Source organism: Larimichthys crocea, chromosome XVII (genome assembly GCF_000972845.2).
Source record: "Larimichthys crocea isolate SSNF chromosome XVII, L_crocea_2.0, whole genome shotgun sequence".
In the NCBI taxonomy this organism is placed as follows: Eukaryota; Metazoa; Chordata; class Actinopteri; family Sciaenidae; genus Larimichthys; species Larimichthys crocea.
Window position 1 is genome coordinate 17,946,844 of NC_040027.1, and position 14,091 is coordinate 17,960,934.

At 39.7% G+C, this 14,091-nt stretch overlaps 1 protein-coding gene across 2 annotated transcripts; it reads right to left on the reverse strand.

Annotated features, from left to right (window-relative positions):
• Positions 1-7,680: 7,680 nt before the first annotated feature.
• On the reverse strand, positions 7,681-14,091 carry mpnd (MPN domain containing). Of its 2 annotated transcripts, none has more exons than XM_019270240.2 (13): positions 13,523-14,091; positions 12,787-12,989; positions 12,365-12,586; positions 11,370-11,469; positions 11,199-11,277; positions 11,012-11,108; positions 10,850-10,922; positions 10,657-10,733; positions 10,007-10,175; positions 9,216-9,310; positions 9,019-9,108; positions 8,837-8,929; positions 7,681-8,737 (listed from the first exon to the last, which is right to left on the reverse strand). In XM_019270240.2, exons 1-13 carry the CDS (start codon positions 13,524-13,526, stop codon positions 8,651-8,653), a joined length of 1,389 nt encoding a protein of 462 aa, XP_019125785.2. In that variant the 5' UTR covers positions 13,527-14,091; the 3' UTR covers positions 7,681-8,650. The 2 variants fall into 2 exon arrangements, with proteins under 2 accessions (XP_019125785.2, XP_019125786.1); XM_019270241.2 differs by having other exon boundaries at positions 9,240-9,310; positions 13,523-14,085.

Below are 14,091 nucleotides of genomic sequence, written 5' to 3' on the forward strand. Positions count from 1 at the left end.
CTGTGCAGCTTTCTGCTCAGAGCTCCAAGTCTGGCTCCTGATATATTTGAGTGGTTTGGAAATGAAGAACTTAAATCAGTCTATCTTTTTTTCTTTAATCAGATGAACGATGCTCCAGAGTCGACCAAGACGTGATACACACCTAAACCCAAAACTATCTTTGATTTCTCGGACGACAACCATTCAACATGGCGGCTACTCAACCTCAATGGCCATGCCACCTTCACGCAATTCAGGTTAAAGAAGCAGCTGAAAACACATGTTTGAATATTTGTTAATGAGGATCAGATTTTACTCTGAACATTGGGTGTAAAATAGATTTAAATGAACTATCAAACTGTCAAAATAATGAAGTGGCTGAAACCCGGGAGATGACAACAAAGAACAAATAAACAAATTTCACTCCATTCTGTCCCTCTGAAAAGCTGCACAAAGGGCAGCATAAGAAACGTGGAAAAAGCTTTTTTACCAGCATTCCAGCACACAACACAAACATCCCGCTGTTTCTTCGAAGCTGGACGAAGCCAAAGTGCATGTGTGCGTTTTAAAAGATTCTCTGCATTGCCAACATGATTGCTCAAGACCTGCAACCAATCAGTACCCCTGAGCAGAAATATGTGAGACAAACTCAATGTGTCTGTTGTAGTGTGAAAGGCGTTGTAAATGTTGGCATGCACTACATATTGCTTTAGGTCTCTGGTTGTCTGTCATTTTGACAGAGGGGTCACTTAAAAAAAAAAAAAAAAACACCATAATCCATTATTACCGTCATTTTGAATGATATGAGACATACAGCCAACTTAATAGCATTTAATAAAAAAAAAAAAAAACTCTCAATTTAGTATCCAGAACTGAAATATTGTGTTTTTACGAGGGCAAAACCGTGAAGTCACGTTTCATGTCAACGAAACACGAAGCAGATGAATGATTTTTACCTGCTGTTTTCTTCCCTGTAACATTAGCTGCCCCCGGCTGGTAAACATTATGAATATCACTTACTTGCCTTTCATCCACTGAATCAGTCCTCCTTATTTCATCTCATCATCAAACACGTCACAATCTTTCTAAATTAACTGGATACTCCGCTGTCGTGACATTTTGTTATATGCTACATTGAGATTGACACATTATGTGCGTATTCAATAACCTGTGCAGTTATTTTTGTAAAATGATATGCGTATCCATTTACCTGAAAGTTGTATGTGCTGAATATAACCCTTTATTTTCATTTTCTATTTCTACGTATATCTTGATTTTTCTGTTTTATTTTGGAGTATTTTTCTTATCCATCTGTGTCTGTGAGCTGCTGTAACAAGAGAACTTCCCTGGTGTGGGATCAATGAAGTTCATCTATTTTATCTCAGTAGCCTGTCGATACGGTGGCTAAATACAGTGATACAACAAGGTCATGCATGTGAGATCAAAGACAAGACTTTTAGACAATAGCTCCTTAATGTACTCGCCACCAACTGGACAGTGGTGTCCACTACAGATACAGATCCCTACATGTCATTATTGACAGCGTTCCATATGAATTACTTAACGTCATGGTAGATGGCCCTTTTTATTTTATTAAATGATAAATTTAATAAAATCAAATTACCTCATTGTTAATTAGTTAAAATGACAGACGCCTTCAGATTTCACATCATTCTTTAATAAATCCAGTCAATAAATACTCGAATACTTTAACACGACCTTTGCCATCTACTGAATATTTGACTCTTGAATGCACTTAGTGGTTTAGCGTGAGAAAATGGACGTCTGTTTCTGTGTGTGTGTTTTGCGCTGGCCTCTCATCTGGCTGGCCTTTGTCCAACTGACCTTGTTCCTCTTTCCTGTGACGACATCTCAGAGCCGTCTTTTACTTGGCCAGATTGTCCTTTCGGAAACCCAGATTGTGTGGTCACATAGCGTGGGCCATTTCTCGTCATCAGATCTGACTGTGTTGCAGTGTGCTTTCACAGCTTTCTGGTGCAAATGTAGAAAGCAGGGATACATGTCGCTTCTCACAGGTTCAACACGTTGTCAGTTGTTTACCATGCATGAATAATTTATGTGGTTTGTTATGAAACCCACATCCTGTACTCGATACCACAGCCTGACTAACACCTCTGCAGTTATTATTCTAATATGTAAAAAGAACCGTCAGGATCAATTGTCAAACTTACAACTAATCTTTTTATTTCTAAATGATATAATATTAAATATTAGTTATGTAATGTGCTTTGGTCAGTGTTAACTAGCATGCAGGAAAACAAGCAGCTGGAGCTAGAATTTTAAATTGTTTTTAGTAATATCAGAATTAGTATCAGTGTTATAAGAGTAATAAAGCCGCCTGTAAGCTGTTTAAATCATATTATCTTTTTGTGTGACCAAATGTTTATCACCAAACTATTATATATATTTTCTTTAACAGTATTTTTACTTTTGATGTCCCACCACAACATTATGTACTGATGGAGGACAAAAAAACCCTTTAAACTAAAGATGTTGCTCCATAGCACTGTAAGCGAGTGTTTACTGTACAAGTTGTAACATAACTGTTTACATTGCCACCTAGGGCCCAGAGTCAGTTTATAGAACAACCCGCAGTTATTGAGCCATGTTTTGACCTTGCTATCATAACTGGTTTGATCAGTCATTGTCATTCTAAGGAAATGAATCAACACCACAAGCACTAACGGAAAAAGTTTAGTTGCACAAGCTAATAAGCATGACTTTGTCAGTTAATCAAAATGCCCGCAGACTCCTTTTTTTTCAAAGAGGCGGAGCTTGCCACTAATTGGGATTCTAATGTAACATACCCTTCGAGAAATGTTTGTATTGTCAGTAGCTGCTTCAGATTTGGCTCTATTCAACAAAGTGTTTACATTCTTTTTGCCTCTGTAAATTGATACAGTGTGAAGTAAAACACAGAGATGAATGACTAAAGCATTCCCCACCCCGGGCCTGCCCAGCAAATGTAAATGTTACACAATGAGAAAATTGTTAGGAGACAAAAAAACTAGTTTGTCTGCGTGTGGAGCTCTGCCCTCCTCTGCTGATCTATGTGAGTCACAGGAACGGGATGAAGAGAGGAATGACAGATAAGGGAGGGAGGAGGAGGAACAGATAGTGTCAAAGGATGTTGTGGCTTTTGGTCAACGGTTCAACGTTCAGCAATTTTGAGCTTGTTTGCAGTGCTGCGTTGAAGTTAATTGATTGTGCCACATGCTACGTTGTACTAAACATATATATGTGCTACAGTGTGCAGTATTTCCATGTTTACGGTGTGCAGTGTGACAATCTCCTCCTGAAACCAAGCATCCTGATTTTTTTATTTTTTCCTCATATTTTCCTCTCTTGTGTTTTTTGTCAGCCCCGGAGCAGCCGAGCTGTAAGGCGCCTGTACGACTTTGAGGCCGAGAACGAGGGGGAGCTGGGCTTCCGCGAGGGCGATGTCAATCACCCTGACCAATCAGATCGACGAGAACTGGTACGAGGGAATGTTGAACGGCCAGTCGGGATTCTTCCCTCTCAACTATGTTGAGTTTGTTCCGTTGCCACCACTAATATAAAGATAGCGAGAGAGCCGAGGAGGAGCAGGAGCAGGAGGAGGAGGAGAGGGCAAGTAGAATTAGTAGAAAAGGAGGGAAGTGAAGCCAAGGGATGGTCGCGCAGAAATTCATGTTCACCTTCAGCTCCAGCTTCACCATCACAGTGAGCACTTTTTTGTCATCTGGAGTTCTGGAGAAGATGGTCACCATTTCAAAGTCCAGACCAGAATATCAACCTGTTCCACCCAAAGGTAAAAGGAGCCCAGACGGACACAAAATGTCATTACTCGGTATCTGGAAAACATTTCTTGAGAACTAAACTTGACAAATTTTGAGCAATATTTTTTTCTTTAACCACAAATTACTGATATAGTAAAGACAAATTCGTATTAAATCTGGTGATTATGATGACCGGGTGCGACGCATTCATATCATTCTTTTTTGTGTGACTTGCAGTCTATTTAAAACTCAGGTTGGTTACCAACTAAACAGTCAGTTTTCAGACTGAGAGGCCAACTCCACCTCACAGTAGTGTCATGTGTAAATGACCTAATTTATTCTCTTTTCAAAACCGAAATCCTCCTTTGTGTCAGCTTCAAGGACCGGCGCTCGTCTCTTTGTGCCACCCTGCTGGCGAGACTGAAAAAATGGTTTTACCTAAATAAAATAAAAAAATACACGTCTAGAAAATGTAGTTTTCACTAGTTGTATCAAAAAAAAAAAAAAAAAGAAAAAATATAGTGTGTTTTTAATGAGAATCATGAGCCGATTTGTCTCAGATCTGTGATTTAGACTGTTTCCAGGTATTGGCCTATTTGTAACGCTCTTTTTTAAAGTCTACGTCGAAGCTGCACACTGGTGAGGGCTCCAGGGAACAACAGGCCTGACACAGTGGTTTCCTTATATTGTTTCAGTATTTGATTTATGTTAGTCTCAACCTACTGCAATAGTTGAGTTGATTCTTAGTTTAGAAGTGCTTACTGATATGTGAGAAAATGTTGGATTTGCACCTTGGTCCTAAATGAGATTGACGTGTGTGTGTGTGTGTGTGTGTGAGACCGACTTAACTCCATCATTACACACAGACCCCAAAGTTAAATGCAGACGTTGCACCTTTTGTGTCATTTGCGGCAGGCGTGTGTTTGTTGTGTAGAGATACAGAACGTGATGAGTTGTTTAGTGGTTGTCTGCTAGTCTGTTCGATAAGAGGACAGAGCCAAAAGTTTATTAAAATGCAATAGAAACATATCGCTCGCTTGTTAAAGTGCTAACTATTCTGTAAACCCAGCATATATTCATTTAGTTTCGGGCTGTTTGTCTTAGCATGTTAAGCCTTCTCCCTTAAGTTGGTCGTTTTTTGACCCCGTTTTTGGCGTCTGTTAACTCCATGCAGTGCCTGTGTAGATGACGCTGCTGGCAGCGACTCGGTCTTTCATATTCATCACTACTTGTTCCACTATTTCAGTCTACCTCCTCTTTGAGAATGTGAACCTCGTGTGCTTTGAAACTTATTCTGACCTTGTGATTCTGATGTTCACAACGACCGATTCGATTTATTTGTTAGTACATTTGGGCTGATACAGAAGGTGTCCCTGTTTGGTTGATCTGTTTGACAAGGCTGGTTCTTGTTCAGGATTTAGCCACAGTCCACACCTGTGGATGGAGTCTTATCCAACATACACTGTACAGTATGAGGGAAAGACCTGGAGTGAAAAGGGAAAACATCAAGGGAAAAAAATAAGCTGTGTTCCATTTTGACTCATTTGGAGAACTTTTGTTACCAAACATGGAACCTCACCAAACCGCTTTGCAGTCGCGCTGACTCTGAATTGTTTGGTGGGGAAAAAAAAGTTTAATTGTGAATGACAACTGTGTGCTGTTTCACTGTTTGTAGTATCTTTCTGCTACGTTTCCCCTCTTTAAATCTGTGTTTGTCTGTCACTCCACCCTGCCAAACACTTCCCCCTACTCCTGATTTTTTTGGTCCTTGTCTAATATGTTTACATTTCTGATCTTACTACATTTCAATGCTTGTATCAAGTTCAGGGCAAGTTTAAAGACTGTAGGGTCATGTGCTGTCTGAATCACACTGTTATATTAAAAAAAAAGTCCTTGTAGCTTTGTTTTAGTGCCTTTTGGAAGAAAGGAGGGAAGTACTGCAACTAATACAGCAACCAAAACTACCTAGCTACTTAAGAAATGGTCAGATTTCTTTTCTACTCTTGTTTTTTTTTTCTAGCCATTGGCACTTTCCTGTATAAGATGAAATGCATGTGTGCACGTTTGCACATTTCTCACACTACAGGCGTTTCCGGGTTCTGACGTTGTTTAGACTAACTTGATGTTTATCAGCAGACCACCAGTGGAAACTGTTTTTTATGTAGATTTGAATCCATATTTGGAAAGAAAATGTCTCAATGATTTCTTTTTTAAAGGGCTATGTCTTTGTTTAATCAGTCTTAAATGCTCCTTTGAACACCATTAAATCATTCTTGGCTCTCTATAGTATTTATTTTTTATATACAAGACCTTTAAAACATTTAAATTAATCTTTGCATGTAGTCCTATATTACACCTTTTTAAATGTATGTCTTTAGATTTAAGTTGCCCTTTTACTTTTGGTATGAGTACAGAATTTAACCGCATATTTTGTCTTTTATTATCAAAGTATTTGTATGTGCTTCTTTCTTGTCCCCCAACCTCCCCCTTCTTACAATAAAAAAAAAAAAAAGAAATATGTGTGTATTGTTGCATTTGGTCAATCTCAGGGTCTTCTGGCATTAAATCATGGCTGTAACTAAAATTTATTTGTTGACAACACAGAAAATTTAATCTCTCTTCATAGCTTCATGCACAAAATACTGGAGGTATGGTATTTTTGTCATGCCAGCAGCTCTAGGGGTGGAAATATCTGTCGGTATTGTGATCGAATGTGGAAAATAATTTGTGCGTGCTGTGGCAGATGACTCTGACTTCTGACAAGGGATGTCCGCCAGAAACCAGTATCTAGATTTATATCAGGAACATCATATTCATAGTATTTATAGTTTGTTTGCTGTTATAACCATTGTTGCTTCTCTAGAAACAATATTTTGTTTTATTTAAAATATAAAACTGATAACCGGACATTCTGATATTGCCACTTTAACTCCATTTGCACTACCCCTGCTAAATGCTGTGACTTTCATTCAGTGACACAGCCTGATTTAATTGATATAGTTTTAGTAGTTTTTTTAATTCTATTTTACTTTTCTATAGTTTTCTATTTGTAAAGTCTTAGCACAGGTTTAACTTCCTAACACATATTTAACTTCTTAGTGCAGGTTCAATTCCTTCTATCGATCTATGAATAAATTCCAGTCCTGTTTTGAATTTATTTGGTTTTAAAATAACTTTTTTTTTTTATATATTATAATGAAATAAAGAGTAAGAGTGAGTTGATAAAGCCACTAGCAATATCTTTTCTTTCTTTTTATTTTTTAGTTGCACATCATCTGCTCTGGGATTCAGTACCTCTGGATGTTCTGAGTTTTGGTTCTTTATCATTTTAGTAACTTTAAAGCATTAAACCAATATACTGTCAGTGAGGGAAAGAAAGAAAGAAAGAAAGTATTCGGATTAAATCAGTAGATTAGATACAGATTGGATAAAACGCTAAAACCAACATCCCTAATTTCAAAGGCTCCTAGTTCAGTCAGCTTTGCCCCATCTGAAGCTTAAAAAAACAACTGTTCCTGTTAATATCTACCTGTGCTTCTAAACTTTTTCCATTTAAAGGGCACTAGGTTACTGAAATATCTCAACTATTAACTGGGCTGCTATGAGGTTTTGTACAGATAGCCCCCAGAGGATGCATCTTAATGAGATTACTGTGATTCTCTGACTTTTCCTGTAACTCACCATGAGGTTTGCATTTGTGGTTTTAATAAAATGTTAAGAAGTTTGTTTTGTGACCAAATATGAAAAATCAGTCTTGCTGATTAGTAACACACTTTAATCACATTATAGCTGCTAAACACTTCTTACTGTATGTTAGCATGCTGATTAGCATTTAAAGCTAACGCGTCATTGTGCCAGAATACAGCCTCACAGAGCTGCTCACGTGACCATAGACTCCTAAAATAAAGTCAACAAAGTCATGTTTAAATAGTTCCAGTGTTTATAGTTTAATGCTTTGTGGATCATCAGCAGGCTTAAGGCATTGCTCTGTCTTCGTACATGTACATCACACAATCCACAGTTTGTAATAAATACAGTACAGGTAAAGAGGAAGCAATTATGTCCTAACCAACAGGACTCATGTCTCATGTAGCCCAACAGGGAGACAGTAGAGGGGCACATTCACAACACAGTGCACCCTCTCTCTCTCACACACACATACAGACACACACAGAGGTTCATTACAAAAAGTTTTCTTGGCACAATGGAAGTTATTTGCACCACATTGCGACTGTCCAATTTGACTTGAGGAACACAAACATTCACAAAACCTATTGCAGAATACAGTTTAGGTCAAACCAAGACACGTTTGCATCATTTGCTAATGTAGTATATATTTGCACTACTCATTTTCACTCTTTTACCCTGACCACTGCTCCATTAGTTTAGTCTATGAAGGCAAATACAACACGTTAAAAGTTTACATTGTACGTATCTGGCAATATCCTCGTCATAGCACTGGATACTGGCACAGATAGGCACATAGGTCCATGTGTAAAAGTTAAGAGGCCGGACAGCCAGGCTGATTTCTGATCTGTGAAATGCTTCCATTTAGTGTCCCTTTTTATAAAATACTTTAACACTCGTCTTCCTGATCCGGTGATGTCTGGTTCTGTGTGATCAATTGTATATTTCTCTTTTTTCGTCAGTGGTAAATATAAGCTACTAGTATCACAGATTTAGCACTTTTTAACTCACCAGTTTTCAAAAAATAAGCATCACTCAAACATAAGAGAATTCAAGGCATCTACATTTTTTCTTACGTATGTTTTTTCAAGCAGGGTTTTACATTGTACATGTGCAGTCCTGTCAGCTCTGCACAAAAAGGTGTTTCAAATGGAAAGACTTTGAGATGGAGAGCGGCCACATGCTCGCATGCACAGCAGATCCACTCAGTGCATGTTGCACAGCTGACTGTAGACATGCTCCAAGATCTGAGAGTAGGCTTGGTCTTTCGGCGCGTGGCAACTCAGAGAGCCCTGAGGAAAGAAGACAGAAAGATGTACACATCAGGCCACCTGCTGGAGGGTGTATGAAACTCTGATCACCTAATAAAGATTTTCTATAAATTCTCCTACCTTAATTTTGTCCATCATGGTCGTATCAGGACACCAGTACTGGCTGAACTGGACGAGGTCGGGAGCTGCCCTGTAGTAGTCAACCAGCAGCATCTGTGGAGGATATAAACACCTAATGTATAATGATTTACAGTATTTACCGCACAGATATCTGCAGTATTTTCATAAGACCGAAGCTGTACCATTTCATTAAGAACATCACTGGTGAGAAAGTTGTCCTGTACGTAGGTGACCTCTACAGCCACAGGGATACCGTAGTCATTAGGCCGTTGCTGCAGGAAGGCAGATGATGCAAAAAAAATTTAGTAGAAACATGAGCACAAATATGTCAGAAAAGATTAGACTAAGTAACAAAGGTACGAAATATGAAGATGAGTACTTTCAATTCTTTAAGCGTCCTCACCTCAGGTGGTGGTACGACCCAGAATGGAGTTATTGTGGACGCCACACCTTGATTGCCGTGATAATAAGGACCTGAAAGGGAAAGAAAGTTTAAAGCTTGGTGGCATCAAACCTACCTGATGGTTAGAAAGCCAGGATTCATGGAAGCAATGATGCCATGCATGGAAAATACTAAAAGTTTTTGCTGATTTAGAAACTACAGATAAATGTGCTTTAAGATATTATTCACGACTATTATGCACTATCATTGTGATGCTGGAACTACTCTCTTATTTCTTCAGAAATAACAGTGTGCAGTAAACTTCAACTACAACTTCAGTGTCCTCCTAACATTAACCGTGTTTCCAGCTGTGAAGCTCTACATCACAGTGACTTTATAACTCTGAACCGACTGCTGGAAAACAGGCTCTTTATAGCAGTTCACAACAACTTCATGAGGGTATCCAGCTGTTAAACATTTATTAACTGCTGCTATTCATGGGACATTTTACTGCTCATTCAAGTGTCACTGAAGTGCAACACTTATATCCTGTTTCCAAATGCACCCTATGCACCACCTAATTTCCATTCTTATAGGAGTGCAAGTTTTGGGGTAGTGGGTCACTATTTCTAACATTGCAGTATGCTTTTTGTAGTTACTGTCCTCCTCCTATACCTCCTGCTTTAGTTTAGCAATACTATAATTTTATTTCCCTGCATGGGATCAACAAAGTGTGAGAGAATGTAAAGATCATAACACTTCAGTCCCACATAAAGGCCAGGACTTACCACAGATGATGCCCAGGCAGGGCTGGAAGCCATTATTTGAACCCTGCAGCCTCAGCTGATGATCCATCTGGGAGTCGATGTCCTGCAGCGACGGCAGAGCCGGTCCTCGCGGGTGACTGTGGTACCAGCCCACCAACGACAGCCCACGCATGAAGAGGTTCTGACAGATCTAGAGCGGAGTCAACGCGACAGATGCTGATTAGAAAAAAAGGCCCAAGCTTAAAAGTAAATAAATGTGTAGCACAACAGTAATTATAATGGAAGCTTAGTTCTATCTACATTGAGAATTTTAAATCTTTGTAAATTTCATTAAACAAATCTTTTGATGAGTTTATATTCTAGATTTGTTAACACAAATCAACTAGTGTTTGAACCTGATTTAAGCACAAAGATGCAAAAAAAACTTTGGCGTTAACACACTTTATCACACTGCAGTTATTGTTAACTTCCAAGTGATGGAAAATTCAAGAGCTGTTTTGGGTTTCTGGCTTTTGGAGAGACAGATGAATGTTGACAAGTGCTGGCTGCAGAGCTGTCCTGAGGCTCAGGAAGCTCTTGTGAATTTTTTAAATGGGTGTCATTCACCTTCATGTTTTCTGCAGGCAGATATGCTCAAAGAGCAGACTACTTATTCACTGTCCATGTGTTACCTCCTCTTCAACAGCAGAAGCAGAGTCTCGGTCTGCCAGCCTGGTCCGACAGGGAAATGCCCTTAAGACTGTCAGCACTGAAATACATGGTCCACAGAGAGGAAGATGCTTTGGTTAAACACGCCTTCGTTCCACTGTATGTATGTATATTTCTTAACTCTTTAATATCTCTGGAGTTGAATCACACACTCACGTTGTGTGTTGGTATCCCATCGTCCTCCGAGGTATCCCACCACCTCACTGGTGGTCAGGTGACAGTGGAAGTCCTGATGAGGATAAAAAAAGCAGCTAACATGGTCTCTTACCTCTCCATCAGTGTTCAGTTACTCTGTTTTAGACATTTTGTGTTACTCACCATTAGCAGCAGTACATTACTGGACACGGCTACATTAAAAGGCTGGAATCTGTTGATGGCTGAGAAGGCTGACAGCTCCACCAGCGTGTGCGGATCTCTGAGGACACAAGTTAATGTCTATCACGCTCTAATTCACTCTTTTGATCACATGAAACTACACATGATCTTCCTGAATGAAAGTCAGTACCTGGTAGCATCCCTGGTGCCCAAGGTGCAATATCTGACAGGAATTCTCTCTCTGTCAGTTCTGCGTGAAACCATTACGTCTGGAAGAGTTAACATTTATTTTCCAGTTTATTAAAAAAAACACACAATTATGAAACATGTATATTTGAAGTTGAAGAGAAGAGGATTATACCGTTTAATCCTGGTTTGTTGTTCTTGGTCTTCTCATCTGGCTGCACAGCTGTCTTCCCTTCCTCTTCGTCCTCGTCATCGTCTTCCTCACTCACCAGGCTCTGGCAACAGAAGAAATAAACAAAATATGTGACACAGGACAATGTAGATAAGGTGATACAGATAATATAACAGTATAAAACATTATATACCCTACAGCAGTAAGCACAAACAAGATTTAAAAAAAACCCAGAGGAGTCACAGGATCAGCGCTTCTTATCAGTTTTCCTTTTAACTTGAGTCCTTAGTGCAGTGAGAATATTTCCAGAATATTTCCAAAATAAATGTTTCCAAAATATGCAAAGATGCAAAAAAGATAGCGGCTGTTCGATCCCCAGCTCCTCCAGCCTGCATGTTGAAGTGTCCTTTGGCAAGATACTGAACCCCAAATTGTTCTCTGTAAGTCACTTTGGATAAAAGATAAATGTAAATGTTGCTTGTGGAAACACAGAATACTTTCACCTCTTCGGGCCCCCAAAAATCTTTAAAAAGAAACAGCGTGAGAGGAAAACCTGCTACTGTAACAGCTAATGTTCACACTGACAACACATCCTGTGACAAAGAGACTTTATTTTTATGTTACCAAAGTGCTTATCTTCTGCATTTTTACTAATGTCATCATAACACCTATAGAATCATCCTTTAGTTTGTTTCTCTTCTACTTTCTCTCTGCATGTCAAAAATCATGCACAGCCCAAAGCTGAAGTCCAGTCTGTGTAATGATCCATGAATTAACTGTGCAACTGTATGTTAACCTAGAAGCATTTTTATTTATTTATTCTTGACACAGTATAAAAAATGTTGGTCTTTTTATTATTTAAGACAGTAAGTTTGGGTCATGATGTTTGACCTCGACACTCGTTACATTTGATACTGCTCAGACTAATATGTTGCCTCATATATTTGACTAGCTATAGTACGTAAAGTAAAAAGTTACAAATTCCACTGCTCTCTCACCATGTCTGCGCTGGGTTGGTACTTATGCAGCCAGGTGGTTTTGTACTGGACCAGCTTCTGTCCCCGGTAGCGTACAGATGCCCAGCCACAGCCAGACTTCTTGGCTGGGTTGACCAGACGTTTGCAGTGTGTTGCCCAGGCACTCGGGGAGTTGAAGATCTGGCCCGTCTCTACCCACCTGATTTTCCCATCATTCAACAGGTCTCCTACAAAGTTTTTACCCTGAGGGAGCAGAGAAAAGAGACGACGTGTGTGTGTGTGTGTTGGTTTACTCCTTTAAAACCAGTGTTTAGTGCATTTCACTGCCAGTTTATGATGCCAGGTTATCCTGAATTACAACTGCAAGCCCACATGATACGTCACTGACATCACTAATGAAGAACAACAGTCTTACTGTACCCAGTTGTGATGTGTGTTATTACCAGGTAATGGATGGCGAGCACTCCATCTCCGGGCTCCACCAGTCCGTCCTTTAGCAGCACCCTCAGGGTGATGCCTCTCCGGGTCAGCAGGGATCCCCGGCCGGAGCTGGATCGCAGATCTGCCTCCTCCCCTCCACTCAGCTCTTCCTCATCCTCCTCTCCTCCATCCTCCACCACCTGTGGAGAGCTGGGTGGCTCCGAGCCTGCACAAACACACACACACACACACACACACACACACACACACACATACACATGAGTATGCTGGAATTATAAGATAACACTGGAAACAAAAACATAACATTGGCATGCATTTACATGTTTTGTCAGGTTACAAAGAGGCTTCAAAATAAGACAGAATCACATGAATGGCATGGTTTAAACATCTGTATACATCAGGAACAAAACAAATGTCCCATCATTATTATTATAATCACTATTATTTTTTACTTTCTAATGAAAGCACCACTGTAATGGCAGCCAGCATCATTTCTAAGTGCAGCATGCTAAGATGATAGCAGCTCAATCATGGTTAGATAAATTTCAAAATAAGACAAAAGATAATCTAAATTGACATTTCATTAATTACGGCTAAGCTATGCGGTTGGCCTTTTGTTTCCACCTCCCATTAAAGTCATGGCTCCCTCTCTGTCTCTCTGTCTCTCTGTACCCGCAACAAGAGGCCTGTTCCCTCTGTGTTAATAACAATTAAACCCCCTTCTTTCATTATTCTCACCCATATCTCAAAAAAAAAAAAAGAAAAGCGTCGGAGAAGCGCCTTTTAAATCCAACTCGGAGCTGCTCCTCTTTTATTTTTCTCCAGGACCACTTGCTCGCTGTGTAAAGGGGGTTAAGCTCCGGGCAGGTTTGAGATAGAAGATACACTTCGCCTCCACTAGCTCCGGCTATTATTCAAAAACATAAAATGAAGGCGTCTGTGGCTCTGCAGTGTAGTTTCCTTGTTGTGTTGCTTTAATGTCAGTTCCCCTCCCCTTTCTTTCTCCCTCTCCCCGTCCTTGTCACTCTCCCTGTGTTCTTCTGAGCGGGGTTTGTGTCTGACGTGCCGTGACCGCTCTAATTTACCATTATTTGCGCACAAACATTAACTTAGAAATACAACACAGTCATTAATAACGTGATACACGATGAAGGTTGCAGGAAATGTATTAAATGTATTAAAAATGTGCATTTATGTCGCGATTAACCTTCCGTTTCCTCCGGAAAGATGAAGTGTCGCCCCGTGTGTTTGTGAGCCAACCGCTATTTGGCATTCACGCAGATTAAAAGTACATCCTGAAGACGGTG